Source organism: Bufo gargarizans, chromosome 11, assembly GCF_014858855.1.
Source record: "Bufo gargarizans isolate SCDJY-AF-19 chromosome 11, ASM1485885v1, whole genome shotgun sequence".
NCBI classification, from domain to species: Eukaryota; Metazoa; Chordata; class Amphibia; order Anura; family Bufonidae; genus Bufo; species Bufo gargarizans.
The window spans coordinates 31,946,152-31,963,196 of record NC_058090.1 but is presented as its reverse complement, the minus strand read 5'-3'; the positions used below and the strand labels follow the sequence as shown (position 1 = coordinate 31,963,196).

At 43.2% G+C, this 17,045-nt stretch overlaps 1 protein-coding gene across 1 annotated transcript in view; it reads left to right on the top strand.

Moving 5' to 3' along the window:
• Positions 1-2,408, top strand: part of SYNE2 (spectrin repeat containing nuclear envelope protein 2) — a 279,407-nt gene extending 276,999 nt beyond the window's left edge. The window contains 5 exon segments of the mRNA XM_044271524.1: positions 629-811; positions 968-1,105; positions 1,396-1,589; positions 1,975-2,245; positions 2,369-2,408. Coding sequence (XP_044127459.1) covers positions 629-811; positions 968-1,105; positions 1,396-1,589; positions 1,975-2,095 — 636 coding nt within the window. The 3' untranslated portion in view covers positions 2,096-2,245; positions 2,369-2,408.
• The last annotated feature ends 14,637 nt before the right edge of the window (positions 2,409-17,045 follow it).

The following is a 17,045-nucleotide window of genomic DNA, read 5'->3' as shown; positions in this document are numbered from 1 at the left end:
AAATCCAACAGCTTGATCCTTATCTCTGACATCTGCTGTCTGGGGAAAGTTAGGAGGTCTCCATACTCATTAGATGGTCAGCCATTTTGTATCTAATGTGTATGGACAGCCTACTTTATCCTTTCCAGCACACACGGCTTGGAGGGTGACAGGTGGTGGCTGAACCAAACTGCCTCAGCTCTACATGGGGGTTGTTGACATCCACTAGGCTACAAAAATGCTGGTGGCACATCTTAATGTTCTTTTCCAAGATGTCCGCAGAGGTGCAGTGAACAAGTAGTTTTCTTGCGTTCCTTTTTCGTTACAGGGAAATACAAATGTCATGTGAACAAGACTTTAAAGCGGATGTCCAGGCTCAGGAAAAAGGATTCACATTTTTACTCCCCCCCCCCCCCCCCCCCTCAAAACATGTGCCACATCTATCCATAGTTTGTGTTTGGTATTGCAGCTTATCCCTATTGAAGAGAATGGGATCAAACTGCAATACCAAGCACAACCCTGGAGCTGATGTGCTGCTGTTTCTGTGAGAGAAGAAGATAACTTTTCTGACCTGGACATCCCATCAAATAAAGTTACTGAACTCTTCCGTAAAATTTATTTAGTGTCTTTTATTCTAAATAATTTAAAGGCATTCCAGAGGCAGATCCACGAGCGTCTTACTCATCTAGAGCTGATCAACAAGCAGTACAGGAGGCTTGCCCGAGAGAACAGGACAGACGCTGCCAGCAGACTGAAGCAGATGGTGCATGAAGGAAACCTGAGGTGGGATCAACTCCAGAAGAGAGTGACTTCAATTCTGAGGAGGCTTAAGGTAAGATGGAGGACACAGCCAAAGGTGCTGGGATCTTTTTCCTGAAAAGTTGTCTCCACCACATGCAACTATCGATCCTTGGTTTATTTTCCAATATCTTTATTTTATATATTTTTTTTTACTTATTTTTATTTCTTTTTGCTTTTTTTTATTAAGCACTTTACCAGCCAAAGAGAAGACTTTGAGGGGACAAGAGACTGCATCCTGGTATGGCTCACAGAGATGGACTTGCAGCTTACAAATGTGGAACACTTCTCAGAAAGCGACATTGAGGAGAAAATGCAACAGTTAATAGTAAGTAATAAAAGTTTTCACCCGTCCTTACCAACTGTTTTGAATTCTTCCCGATATGTGCGACAAACTAAATATGCACCTATGTGCCATACGGATGCATATGTTGCACAAAGACAGTAAAATAAAAGGTGCTGATATGTACCAGCCTAAGCATATGACAAGTCACTCTTGGTGTCCATCAGTCCCGTTATTTAAGGCATGAGAACTGCTTTCATTTTAGAGATTTTTTTTAATTTGATTGTTTTGAGCTTTTTTGGGGTTTCATTGTGGCCGCTGTCTCCACCTTTTAGGGCTTCAAACAAGAAATAACACTAAACGCCAACAAAATTGATCAACTGATCGTTTTTGGGGAGCAGTTGATACAGAGAAGCGAAGCGATGGATGCTGTGGTCATTGAGGATGAACTGGAGGAGATTCATAGATATTGCCAAGAAGTGTTTGGACGGGTGTATAGATTCCATGACAGGCTGACGTCAAGAATTCGGTAAGAAATCTTGTTTGGCGCAGAGTAAGGCTTGGGCTCTGTGGCCACTTTTAGCCTTTGACACAAGGATCACGGTAATGAGCTGCTGCATGACATCAAGTGAATGTGAAGATGATGGTGTGGCTGTGACCGCATCGTGATAGTCCCAAGAAACCCTGCTTGATTTCTTGTGTCTGGTGAGTCACAGGCACGACACAATTCACTTTTGCTAGCACCTTGTTACTGGGAACTATGGCTGTACGAAGTGTTCTGTGGACTAGAGTCGCCATGTAGCTTCGGTCACTGATTTGAGGTTAAAATTGGGTGTAAAGAGAAATTACCACATATACCCATGTCTTCTATTAACCCGTAAAATGTACTTATTATATGTTATCATGATTTTTAGAATTTTGAAGAAAACTCTGAGAATGATACAGATGGTGAAGATTCGAGAGAGATCCAGAACTCGTCGTGGCACTCCACAATACCGGATGTTGAGACATCCCACCCATCTCTCTGCCATTTAATGCCCCCGACTCTCCCACATGAGCGGTCTGGTCGAGAAACTCCAGTCAGTGTTGACTCCATCCCTCTGGAATGGGATCCAACTGTAGATGTTGGAGGCTCTTCCATGCATGAGAATGAGGAGGAAGGGACCTACTACAACCCCTTATCAGGTAAACGTCTCCATTTGGCTTGCATTCCTGGCTTCAGTCTAAAGTTGTTTTTCTTCTTTTTCTCCAGTTTCTCCTGAAATATATCTTAGTGAGGAAACAAATCACGACATTATTTTCTTACAGATGTAGAAATTGCTGAAAGCCCTGAAGCCTATGTCATAATGACAACAAAAACTGTCCAGGCATCTTCTGGTAGGCCCCCCACCACCGCCCAGTGCATGTGTCTCATACTGGCACCATTGCTGTGACGCACGCTTATTTTCTCCCTTCTTATGTTCCCTCATGTGCGCCATTTCCTCTGTTGCTTTGTGTCAGTGCCATATTTCCCAAACATGGACATCTCATTGTGGTGGATGACTGAGGGGATCTTCATTCTGTGGTTGAGATGTTTTCTCATGTGCTTGGGATATATGGAAACGAAGGAATTGATATATTTTTTTCTCTCCGTCTTGCTAAGAGGAGGTTGTTTAAGCCAATGAACATACACAATGGAGGACCATTTGTGTATATAGTCTTGTTGATTGAGATGTTCTGCAATACATGCTTTTTTTTCCATCTGTATGAAATAATACTACTTGGCTTTAAAATACTATTTTTTGCAGTCTGCATGGGCATTTCACGATATTACATTTGCTTGCTAAGCCAAACCTCATATCTGTTCATTATCAATACTAGTGATCTAACCAATTTCTATTGCCTTTGTCTGAATATCATATAACATTGACTTTGAATGCCATTCCTGGTAAGTCTATGCCGGTGCCTATAGGATGTCCTGTATACTTTGCACCGTGGCACCACCGCTCCTACATTTCCTGAGTATCTAAATTGTCGTATGGCTTTTGCAGGAAAATCAGACCTGGAGACTCCATCTTGGCATTCTCCAGGTAAACATGTGGCAGGCTGTGAAAATTGACTTTAAGGAAGATAAAAAGACGACGGGACTTGCGATTGCTGCACCAGAAACCAGCACTTTGTTAGATCAGTCTTCTGTAAGTTCTACATTTAATAGAATTTGGGCATATTCCGCTTATATGGGTATGATGTGATGCACCAGTTAACGTGTTTCATGTTGTAGATGGCTCAGGAAACCACGTCAAGTCCTGCTGGAGAGATAGACCTTAGAACAGTCAACTCCACCAGTCAACTGGAAGACAATGGACTTCAAGGAATGAAAAGACCTGAAACGCATTCAGGTACCTTATGTTGTAAATTTACAACAATCATGTGATATTTTACGATGACCATCATGAGAGAGGCTGAAAACTAGGTCTTACAAGCTCATGAAAGCCTAATGCTGTGCATTTGATTCGGTGAAGATTGTGTTGGCCGCATAGAGATGTATCTTCATCCCTAGGAGACATCCCCTTTTGTGTAGGCAACTCCAACATCAATATAGAAAAGGGTTCTTTACAGTTAAAGTAGTCAAAGGGATAGAACGTAATCTCTACTACTATCTACTAAAGGTATAATTAATATAGTAATAATTTATAGGTTATTCAGATCTAGGAAAATTATCCAATCGCCATGTGTAGTCCATAAGGAATCCCTCCTTCCATGAGGCTTACTTAGGCTACAGAAAGCCAGAGGCCTTTGTGCTGCCTTCTTCTGAGCAGCAATGTCTAAGAAATGCTAAAGTCTTTTGGTTTCTACCTAAGTAACTCTGTTCACATCTGCATGGGGGCTTCCACCTCTAACTGATCTGTTGTACACCTGATCTAAATGGCACCCGCCAGATCCCATTGACTTGGAATAGGGGTCCACCAGGTTTTGACAGCAAGAGTTGGGCTGCATGTGGGTGACGCATAAAAATATCATCAGCCCAATTTCCACGCAACTTGTCTTGTTCTTTAAAATGTAGAAGATGGAGTAAGACACCCCCATTCACCCAAGAAAGCTTGTGATTGAGCACTCATTTGCCCAGCATGTGTTGTCTTTGGAGACACAGGAATAAGTCACTACCATACTCTTTTCTCATGAGATCAGAGGGTCAGACATCCATCATGTCTGATACTTCTTTTCCTTAACATTTTTAATCAGGGGAAAGTCTGGTGGCCCCCAAATTGGATACCTGGCTGGTCAGCAAGTTTGGCCTACTGAAGTGTATGGACACCTTAAAGGGGTAGTGAGAAGTTATCCACTGTACACAGGATTGCGGATAACTATTAGATCAGTGGGGATCCAACCACTGGTACCCCTACTGATCACAAGAATCGGGACCACAAACCCCTATGCACACTGCCATTCGACCCCCATTTCTATGGGAGTTCCGAAGACAGTCAAGTACAGCGCTCAGCTACTTGGAAGTCACATAGAGATGAACAGGAGTAGCAGTGTGCATGTCTGACCTGCCACTTTGTTCATTTTTGGGGACCCCAAGCTGCATGGGGTCCCTGTTCTCATGATCAATGGGGGTCCTAGCAGTAAGACCCCACACACACACCACAGTTTAATATTTACAGATTCTGCCAGATTTAACAGGAAAAGTAGCTCTGCATACGGCACTATTGCATCCTATCAAAATGACGGACATCTTAGTGTAGCCTGAGAGGCCCCATTATAAGTCGGTGTGGGCCTTCAGGCGCCTGCATGTGACAGATCAGGCACAGGATTGTAGCTTCCTTTCTGAATGGAAGCCACATTGCCGATGTGAACAAAGCTTTGGTCTTCAAGTATGTCCTCCTCGGATTCTTTAGCAAAAATCTGAGACCTTGAAGTTGTAACTGTTTAAGAAATCTTAAGGTTTTGTAAGTCTCAAAATGTATTAAAATTCATTTTTTTTACACTGATTTCTCCAGTGTAAAGAATATGTTAGGACGATTTCACAATTATAAGAGGCAGAACATGTCAACAAAACCTGTGTCTTTGGCTGCATTCTCCTTGGACGTATTGCAGGGCACACTGTGCTCAGTTATAACTAGGTTTGCAAGGTAAGCTTCTTCTTATGTGCAGTCTTTTTTTTTTTTTTTTCGTTTAGGTGTCATTGAGCGTTGGGAAATTATTCAAGCGCAAACCTTCAGCAATGAACTCGGCAAGAAGCAAAGCTCCCAGCGGTGGCAGCAACTCGATGCTGACTTGGATAATATCACTCTGTGGTTGGATAAGACGGAAGCAGAACTCGAACAAGCCAAAAGGCTGAAGCCATCGTCTACCATCCAAGAGCTGGAACAAAAAGTGACTATGCTTAAGGTATATTCTATATATACAGTATGATGTATAGGAACATTTATAGAGCGATTCTAAGGTTGTCCAGGATTTAAAAAAGCCTGTTCCACTATTGTCTACAAGATTTATCTGGTATTGCACACGATCGTGTCCGTATATTGCTGTCCGCAAACCACGGATCTACAAAATACATACACTATTTGTGTGCAATCTGTGCTTTTTTCACTCCCATCACTAGAAATGACTACTCATTGACTTTGTTTGGTCCGTGGTCTGCATTTTGTGGACATATTTTATCTAAGGACATATGGAGGACCCATGTGCTTTCTGCACAGAACATGTCCTTTACTTTGCCACAAAATGCGGAGCACAGATCTACTAAAATCAATGGGTCCGCCAAAAATATGGCTGCAACGTGGATGGTATCCATATTTTGCAAGCCGCAAAACGCATACGGTCGTGTGCACGACCCCTTACTTGAGTAGTGATGAGCTGCAGTACCAGACACAGTTTCTGGAACAGTGATACAGGTTTTTCCAAATCACGGGCATTCCCTTTCATAGTAAATTACTAGAACCATAATGACAACTTGGTCAACTAGGGTCAGACTTTACCCAGAATTTGTCTTCTAGCTTAATTTATGAATGATTGAAACGAGAATAAAGGATCTACAAATTTCCCAGAAACGGCGTCACCCTTGTCCGTGGCCTGTATTGCAGGTCAGCCCTCTTTACTAGAATTAAGCTGAGCTGAAATACCAGACACTGTCCATGCACAAGGGTAGAGATGGTTCACTTACTCATTCCTGTTCTGTGGCAGATTGCAGTCCACAAATCCTGTATGTATGTCTTGAGGCATGCATACATACATACATACATACATACATACATACATACATACATACATACATGGATAGGACTTGGACTACTTTTAACCGGGGGCTGGCTTGCTGCAGCAAAAAAAAATCATCACAGACCAGGCAAGCTAAGCTCTGCCACCTTGGCTGTTTCCTAGCTGAGGTGGTATTTGTACCCGGTCTGGCCTTTCTAGGTTTAATATCCCTTTTAAAGTAATTTTTTGAAAAAATCTAACTTATTGCAAAGCCATGCTGAGAATCCTCCAGACTGAAGAATTTAATAACCTGCAAACTCTTTCCGCCGGAGCCTGGGCGGGGCGCTGCCATTTATGATTGCAATGCATTTCACAATTGCTCCTCACTCTTTCTTCTAGGACATGTTGAAAGCATTTGATGAGTATAAAGCCCTGGTGATGTCTGTAAACCTGAGCAGTAAAGAGTTTCAGCCCGAAGATGAGGAGCTGGAATCTAAGGATGTCCTGAATAGACTTCACATGCTGAATGTGCGCTGGGAACGAGCTTGCAGTGAACGGGATAGTTGGAGGGAGAGCTTACAACGTGACCTTCTACAGTGTGAGGTGAGCTTCATTGTCCACTAAGAACTCAATTATATTATTGGGCCAGTTGTGTGTGTGTGTGTGTGTGTGTGTGTGTATTCTTTGCTCCATTGTAGGAATAGAAAAATGAAAATAAGAGTGCTCCATCTGTCTTATGGTGGAGATCAATGGGTCCCGTTGACTTGGGTCTATTGGGTTTCCGTCATGGTGTCCATAATTTCGATGGGAGGACAAGTGTCGCCCCTTTTTTCCGTCTAGTGTGACAGAATTTCCAAAGGCTTCTCATTACTCTGCCTCCAATGGAAAAGCAATTACAGCTTTTGCTGGAGTGTAAAGCAGATGGTTCTATTGGTGGTCAAGTTGAGTCAAATGAAATTGCCGTCCATTGTAATTGCCCGCAGGGAGAAAAGTGTCCTGATACAGACAGAAGGCTTCACCTATGGGTCTAAAGTGTTGTTTTGCATTGTGAAATTTGTGCTAGGTCTTATGCATGTCACGTGGACTCCAAATATGACCCTTACAGAATCCATGCTTCTATTTTTTTTTTTTTTTTTAACCCACAAGAAAAATGTCAGCCATATTACAGCCCAAACACATGGCATTGCAGGTTAACCTGTAGTCTTAAATGAAATCGCAGGTAACAAATATATCATAGGTTGTGCCAAACGACACCTGTCTCTGCTACATCTGTAGGCTCAAGTTGTGATGTCCTCAAGTGTAACCTGGTCAAAACCAATGTACTGTTTTTCTGTTGTCTTGTAGGAATTCCAAGAGCGGAGTGATCAGCTGCTGTTCTGGTTGACTGAAGCTGAAGAACGTAGACTCAAATACCGCGTGACGGAGATCACTGGAGACCCACATGTCTTGCTGGAGAGTCAGAGGAATCTGCTGGTAAGACCCCTTGTATGGGAAGGATAAGCCCAAACATCTCGGTTCTCTCCCTTTAACGTTTGTATGAGACTGTCAGAGTTCTGGGTCTCAAGGCGGCCAGAGCTGGCGAGATGCATGTGCCAACCCCATTACTAGATGCCACATGAGAAGATTAAGTCTTTAATAAGCTTTGTAATCGTATAAGAGTAAGAAGTGTCAGGTCATGTTGGAATAGATGTAATCTCTTACGTACACTGTAAGTCCTGCAGACTATCCGTTCTATGCATGCTGGCACTTCTGCAGAAGGAGCTGTAGACATGACAAGACTTCAGCTAGATTCATTACTGTTCAATTCTGTGTATGGGGCACCCCAGGGCTTCACCCTATTGAGGATACATATCTGGTAACACCAGGCACCTCTTCAGACGAACCATTGTATTCTCAAGTCACACTCTTCTCTTTGACTATAACATTTTGGCCAAATGTAACTACAAAAAGGTGACTTATTACCAAGCTGTCTGCTGCGACTTCTGACCCAATCCTGAGTGATTACTGTCACTGTTAGTAGGTTTCACATGGATATAGTACAGGTTGGACTGGCCCACTAGAGTACCAGGGGATCCTCCGGTGGGTCCAAGCTCCGATAATATTGGACCCCTAGCAAAACAGAGCCCTTAAAGGGGTTTTCTGAGTTTTAAATACTGATGACCTATGTTCTTGATAGGTCATCAGTGGGAGTCCAACACCTGGGACCCCCCGCAATCAGCTGTTTGGGAGGGCACCACTGCTCCTGAGAGCACAGCAGCCTTCAGCTACATGCATGGTGTGTTTTGCGGGCGCAAATCGCGGATGGCGTCCGTGCGCGTTCCACAATTTGCGGAACAGCACGGACAGCCTTTAATATAACTGCCTATTGTCCACAAAGCTGCGGACAAGAATAGGACATGTTATATATTATTTTTTTTTTGCGGGGCCACGGAACCGAGCAACGGATGCGGACAGCACACTGAGTGCTGTCCGCATCTTTTGCGGCCCCATTAAAGTGAATGGGTCCGCATCCGAGCCGCCAAAACTGCGGCTCTGATGCGGACCAAAACAGCTGTGTGCATGAGGCCTTATCTCTGCTTTTTCCTAGGCTGAGTGAAGACATGTTCATCGGTCACGTGGCCCAAATGCAGCTCAGCCCCATAGAAGTGAATGGGGCTGAGCGCGATACCAAGCACAGCCGCTATACAATGTACTGGCGGTGAGCTGTGAGAAGGCTGCTGTGCCTTCACAAGCAGCTGAGCGGCGGGGGTCCCGGGCGTCGGACCCCCACTGATCAGATACTGATGACCTATGCAGAGGTTAGGTCATCGGTATTAAAATCTCAGAAAACACTTTTAAGATCCTATATACACAGAAGGTGGGCCCAAGAGACTTCTATCCGATGCTGTGAGCAGGTGCTGGCTCGGGGCGGATGAGGCACATCTACCGATGGCAGCTCCAATCGTCATCTGGTGTCTGTATAAGGGATATGGACCAAGTATAACTGATTTATTAAACCATATAATTCTACAAGTCTGTGTTATACTACGGCGTATGGGCCATACTTCTCCGCTGGCATACCATAGAGTGGTAGTGAATGTACCCGAGGTGCCTGCTGTAAAACGGTAGTATTGCTAAGGCTATGCATTCAAAGCTCCTGTCCGACATGAACCCCAGTCACTTTACAAGGTGCCAAAAGTGTGTCCTTGTCCAAGTGTGTGCTGGTATCTTATTATTTTATTTTTTGGGCAGCAGCAGACCATTGTCTTGTGCATTGATCCACAGCAAAACCGTATTCCACGTGATATATCTATCTTTTTATTTTACATTGTGGTCAATGGCAGACTTATAGCACCGTATGGTGGGGAATACTGTACTTATGACCTGTATCTGCACCATATGGACAAAACGCAGTGTGAACATACCCAGAGCCACTTTTTCAATATTAAAAAGGTTTGGGTCTAGTTAGCCTGTGCCATAGGACACAGTGAGCAAAAGATAGAATAGGGAGAAGGGGAAATCTTAGGGAACGTTTGGAGCCCCCCTTCAAGATTTCATTCTCCTCTAACAGAAGGGTAGATCTCCAATGTTATGTCCAAGGATTGGAGGTTGCTCGTGAGCCTCAGGAGAAGCGGCCAGTGACCATCATGTACATGAATGTTAGGTTCTAATGTAGAATGATTTGTATCATTTGATAATTAACCGGCTTCATGCTTCTGTTTAGCAACTGAAGGAACAGCTACTGGAGAGACAAAACGGAGCAGACGCTCTTCAGGACTTGTCGAGGAGCTTGCTGAGCAGCTCCTGCGGTGCTGGATACGTCGAGGCAGAGGAGAGGATGCATGTCATCAGCACCAGACTGCGGCAGCTCCTCAAGGACGTCTCCCAGGACTTGTCTGCAGTGCAGAAGGCTCTGGTGAGTACACCTGTCTTTGGTCAGATGAGAATAGGACATACTTTATATACAGGTTTTCTAACCGGAGGCTTCATATACACTTCCCATCAGACAATGTATACACAGGACATGCCATACATTTCCCGTCTCCATCACAGGGGTATGAATGGAGAGGTGGTCATGCTCAGTCTTTGCTATATATGTAACTCTAATCGAAAGGAATTGGGAGAGCGGTGGCCACCTCTCCATTCACTCCCTTTGGGGATTCTCCATCTGGAGGTAGGTATGGGACCTTGAACCATGATCTCCATCCTGTGGCTCTTTTGCTCTGGCAAACCTACAGCTCCAACCATGTCCTGACCCCCAGGGCTGTTCCTTTACTGCAGACTACTTTTTTCCCTTTAAAGACATAACCTTAAAGGCATTAGAACACCACAATTAAAAGGGTTTTCTGAGATTTTTATAATGATGGCCTATCCCCTGGATAGGTCAATATCTCATCAGCGCAGTCCGACATCCCGGACCCCTGCCAATCGGCTGTTTTGAGACCTGGCCTTCTCCCTGCTCCCCAAGCACAGCTCCGTACGTTGTATAGCGGTTGGTATCGTGCACAGTCCCTTTCGCTTCTATGGGGCTGAGCTGTGCCTAGGCCACGTGACCAACAAACGGGTCGTCACTGGCCTAGGGAAAGCTGAGAGAAGGCCACGGTGCTCACAGGAAAATCACTGCCTTCTCAAACAGCAGATCGGCGGGGGTCCCAGGTGTCGAACCCCCACCAATCAGTATAAACATTTTGGAACGCCCCTTTAAGCTATATTCAGGTTCTACAGCTTTCTAATACACTTAATTTCTTCATGATCTCCGCTTGCTGGAAGTGTATAGGACTGTGTTCATTTTCAAAAAACCCATACAGACTCTCAGTTCCGTGCCTATAATGCTCACCCTGTGGCCATTTGTTGTACAGACCCATGTTGGGTGCTTACATTAGTCGGGGGGGGGGGGCACAGAACCCCATTTCGGCTCCTGTGGCTTACATGCAGTTCTGTTCCATACTTATCTTGAATAAGAACAATCCAAAAAACCATTAAAATGCCCTGCTGTAGGCCAGGCCCAGGATCACCCATTTTAAGCAGTGGAAGGGACCAGTCCGTTGAGGTGGCAGTGGCTGCCGTTAATGATGGCATGAGCTGTCATTTAAGAATTGGGTGTTTGAAATGCGTAAGCAAAATATATATATTTTTTTTCAAGGATTACTTTTATCCAAGGGAAGTGCTGGACAGTTACATGGCACAGCGCGGTACGCAGCAGCAGAACATGTCTTTCTCCAATCCTCAGTGTTTGCTACACTGTATCAGTGCAGGTAAAACGTAGTCAAGGCTGAAGGCCTATGGAGTACCGCTGTTTGCTTGGCTGCTTGTGCGCTTTCCTGTGGTTTATTCTGCATGTATAAGTGCAGGCCAGACATTAGCGGTAATCCACAAGCGTTGCAGCAGCTGGGCCGCGCCATGTACGAGCACCCTTAAGCTAATAGAGGATTACCTAAACTGGATACAACTATAGCAACCACTTAGCGGTGAGAAGCATTAGGTCTGCGTGGGTTTCCAGCCTCCAATTCTAATTCACAGGCAGCAAGAGGAGATCTTGAAACATTGAGGCTCCATTTTAGGCCTCATGCACAGGTCCATATTCATATCCATTCTGCATTTATTTATTTTTTTGCAGACCCATTGAGTACAATGGATCGGAGATCCACAATTTGCGGAATATTCTGTCTTTTTGTGAAACGGACATACAGATGGATGATCCGTGCGCTTTGCACATCCATATATCTGTCCTGCAAAAAGATAGACACGTCCTATACTTGGCCTCAAAATGCGGACCGCGGACCTACTGAATTCTGCAAAAATGGATGGGATCGATATTTTGCGGATCCGCAATTTGCAGACCACAAGTTACTTATGGTTGTGTGCATGAAGCCTTACAGTGCAGCTGACCCGACAACAATTATAACCCAAACTGCGTTTCCTCTTCATTGCGGAAGATAAAAATTTAGCAAAAAAATAAAATAAACTTTCCCTCCAAATTACTAAAAATAAAAAAGGAGAATAAGGCTGGGTTCACTAGTAAGTGAATAGCTGCACCGTTGCGATACGATTTTGTGTGCACACAGTGACCTGCTGTGTGGATGTGAAATCTGCATCATGTCCATTTATGCCGCCGCCGCTCTCCCCAGCGAGTTTCACCCTTTGATCTGGAGAGGGTGAAGTCCAGAGCCATGTATGTAATATATGCGGGGGGTTCTGCTGTATTTTCGGTCACGTGTGGACATAGCCTAAACGTGGTTCTCTGTCCTCACTCACAGGACACGTCAGCAGCTGATGAAGTTGATTCTCTGATCTCCTCGTCCTCCCGCATGGAGGTAAGACCTCAATATTCTCCTATGCTAGTGGCCGTGGTGTCCCCTACCGATTGAATACAGAATCCATGTTATTGTACATATAAGCATCCTAGAGGTCAAACCTTAAACAAATGTTTTTCGTTTTACAGACCGCAGCTGGAACAGCAAGAAAAGACTCGACCAGGTTTGTAGATTTGGGTCACGTGAATCCCAGAACCTTAATTCTGGTCCTTTTATAATAAATATTCAGAGGGTTTGGCAGCTTTACATACAATTCCAACCACACATTACTCCATGGGTGCAGATAACGGAGCCGCTATAATGCATAGTAATCCTGAGGGCGCTGAACTGATTGCTGCGCGACGTTTCGCGGGTCACGCCCCTTAACCATGCGCTTTAAATACAATCTCTTTCCATCATCATCATTTCACATTTACATATATTCATTAATAGCTTCAGTTTTCACAGATGTACAGAAAATATTTGTTGCATTTAAAACCAGATACTGATCATAGAAACGCCTTTTTAAAATTGCAAATTTCATTTAACCCTTTAGGATATAGTGTCTCCATTTTCATTATCCATCTAGTCTCCTATTGAAGCAATCTGTGTCTATTTCCTGCCAGAGCAGCACCTTCATTAATGCGATCCAGCACTAGCCATTTAGGTTTCCTTTATTCTTGTTTTCCCTTGTTTCTCCTGCGTTTCCATATATCGTCTAATATTAGCTTTACGTCTGTTTAATCGTACCTTTTTTATTTCTATTTTTTTCTGTCCGATGTACCATAAACTACACGGACATCGAATGCCGTAAACAATTTTTTTTTGTCATACATGTAGAAAAATGGCGCATTGGGATTTTAAAATGGAATTGCAGTTAGTACAGGATAAACGTGGGCAGGTTCTTTTCTTCCTTTTCTTTGTTCTGAGGTCACCTCTGATAAGTGTATTCCCTGCAGTTCTACCTCTCAGATATGAAAAACTAGGTTTTTCTTTAAATAAATTGCCATATTTTTTATCATGTTTTAAGAATGCCTAATATTTATTTAGAGCATTTTCTATGAGAGTCGCGTGTCTATCAGAGGTCCCTATATACATGCAGCGACTATCCGTGGCCTTTTTTCTTTTCTGACTTAGGCCTCATGCACACGACCGTTGTTGTGTTCCGTGTCCGTTGTTCCGTTTTCCGTGATTTTCTGCAAACCTATTGACTTTCAATGGGTCCGTTGAAAACTCGGATAATGCACCGTTTGTCGTCCGTGATCCGTGTTTTCAGTCCGTCCAAAAAATATGACCTGTCCTATTTTTTTCACGGACAACGGTTCGCGGACCCATTCAAGTCAATGGGTCCGTGAAAAAACACGCATGCACACAAGATTGTCATCCGTGTCTGTTTTTTTTTCCTATCATTTGCATGGCAAACTAAACTTATATATTTTTTTTTTACCTTCCTTCATGTTTGGAGATCCTCCCTCCAAAAATAAAGGAAGACACACGGAAACAAAACGGACACTGATCACAGAACAACGGAACCCCTTTTTGCGGACTGCAAAAAAAATACTGTCGTGTGCATGAGGCCTAATAGATCTTCACGTGAAATTTTGTCTACTTCACTACTAATGTCTTTTCTCAATCTCCCCGGGGAACCACGATCGGTGATTTTTGTAGCTAATGTTTTTTTTATGCTTGTCATACTCTTAGTCTTAGTGATGCGTTTTGCTCTAATAAATGGACCTTTTGGTATATTTTGGAATAAATGTGGGGGCGTGATAGCTGGAATATAGCAATATATTATTCTGATCAGTTGGCATATAGTGCAGTATTAAATCTCCCATTGTCTCCCTTCTGTATAGTATTAGTGCAATTGAAATTTTATCGTTTCATGGCGGGAATTGAGATAATGGATGAATTCCATCAGTGACTGTTCCGTAGATATATATCATAGAAGTGAATGGGGCTGCGTGAAAATCGCAAGCAAGTGCGGATGCGGTGCGATTTTCACGGATGGTTGCTAGGAGACTATCGGGATGGGGACCCGATCGTTATTATTTTTCCTCATAACATGGTTATAAGGGAAAATAATAGCATTCTGAATAGAGAATGCATAGTACAATAGGGCTGGAGGCGATAAAAAATAAATAAAAAAATTTAACTCACCCCATCCACTTGTTCGCGCAGCCGGCATCTCTTCTGTCTTCTTCTTTGAGGAAAGGGACCTGTGGTGATGTCACTGCGCTCATCACATGGTTCGTCACATGATCCATCACCATGGTCATAAATATAGGGGTAGGATCTCATTTTAATTTTGTATATACAGGGTGGGCCATTTATATGAATACACCTTAAAAAGTGGGAATGGTTGGTGATATTAACTTCCTGTTTGTGGCACATTAGTATATGTGAGGGGGGAAACTTTTCAAGATGGGTGGTGACCATGGCGGCCATTTTGAAGTCGGCCATTTTGAATCCAACTTTAGTTTTTTCAATAGGAAGAGGGTCATGTGACACATCAAACTTATTGGGAATTTCACAAGAAAAACAATGGTGTGCTTGGTTTTAACGTAACTTTATTCTTTCATGAGTTATTTACAAGTTTCTGACCACTTATAAAATGTGTTCAATGTGCTGCCCATTGTGTTGGATTGTCAATGCAGCCCTCTTCTCACACTCTTCACACACTGATAGCAACACCGCAGGAGAAATGCTAGCACAGGCTTCCAGTATCCGTAGTTTCAGGTGCTGCACATCTCGTATCTTCACAGCATATGCTGCAGCACCTGAAACTACGGATACTGGAAGCCTGTTCTAGCATTGCTCCTGCCGTGTTGCCATCAGTGTACCTCTGTGATTGATTGTTGCAGATGTTTAATGGTCAAAAGCATTTAGATCCGGCGAATGCCGATTATGCATTGCATACCATTTTTGATGATGGTCTGCCTCGTTCTGTAATAATATTGGGGTTAATAGACATCGCAATCCTCTTGGGATACGTTGGACTTTAACATACTCCGTAAGCGTAGATGCACGAAAAAAAAAAAAAAGCCACGGATAATCGCTGCATGTATATAGGGACCTATGATAGACACGCGACTCATAAAAAATGCTCTAAATCTAAAGAAATATTGGGGATAATTAAAACATGATAAATATGGCAATTTAGTTAATGAAAAACCTAGTGTTTCATATCGGAGAGGTAGAACTGCAGGGAATACACTCATCAGAGGTGACTACTATCTGCAAGGAAGAAAAACAGATTGCTACAATAGGAGACTAGATGGATAATGAAAATGGAGACACTATAGCTTAAAGGGTTAAATAAAATTTGCAATTTTAGGGTATTTCTATGATCAGTTTCTCAGTAACTGGTTTTAAATGCAACATAAATATTTTGTGTACATCTGTAAAAAATTAAGCTATTAATGAATATATGCAACATATTAAGGCCTCTTGCACACGACCGTATGTATTTTGCGGTCCGCTAAAAATACGGATGACATCTGCGTGCATTCCGTATTTTGCGGAACTGCTTGCCCTTCATAGAACAGTACTATCCTTGTTCGTAATGCGGACAATAATAAGACATGTTCTATTCTTTTGTGGAATGGAAACGGAGTAACAGGAGCTCTGTACAGTATTAGATTGTATTGGCTCTGATGAGCCGAAGTTATTGCTTTGCGAAGTCTCGCGAAACTTCGCGCAATAACTTCATAAATAAATTTGTGCTGTTAAAAACCATTTCCCGAAATGGTACCTTGGAACCGAACCAGAGTTTGGGAAATGTTTTTTTTACAGTACAAATTAGGCCTCATGCACACGACAGTATTTTTTTTTTTGCGGTCCGCAAAAAGGGCTTCCGTTGTTCCGTGTCCGTTTTTGTTTCAGTGTGTCTTCCTTTATTTTTGGAGGATCACCAGACATGAAGGAAAGTGAAAAAGAGTCTAAGTCAAGTTTGCCATGCAAATGATAGGAAAAAAACGGACGCGGATGACAATCTTGTGTGCCTCCGTGTTTTTTCACGGACCCATTGACTTGAATGGGTCCGCGAACCGTTGTCCGTGAAAAAAAATAGGACAGGTCATATTTTTTTCACGGACTGGAAACACTGATCACGGACGTGGATGACAAACGGTGCATTAGCCGAGTTTTCCACGGACCCATTGAAAGTCTATAGGTGCGCAGAAAATCACGGAAAACGGAACAACGGACACAACAACGGTCGTGTGCATGAGTCCTTAATCTATGAAGTTATTACGCAAAGTCTTGCGAGACTTAGCAAAGCAATAACTTTGGCTCATCAGAGCCAATACAGTCTAATCCTGTACGGAACTCCTGCTCCTTGCACTATTGGAACGAAGTTTTATGCGAATAGACTTTGGATGTTTCATCCGACGTAGATTCGCTCATCCCTATTGGGAACCATTGACCTATACCTCCTGGAAGACCCCAGTGACGTCCATGTTACACCCTGGACCATCTACTCCCTAATGAGAAAATGGAGACAAGACATATGTACAAAAACATCTTTTATTTCTTCT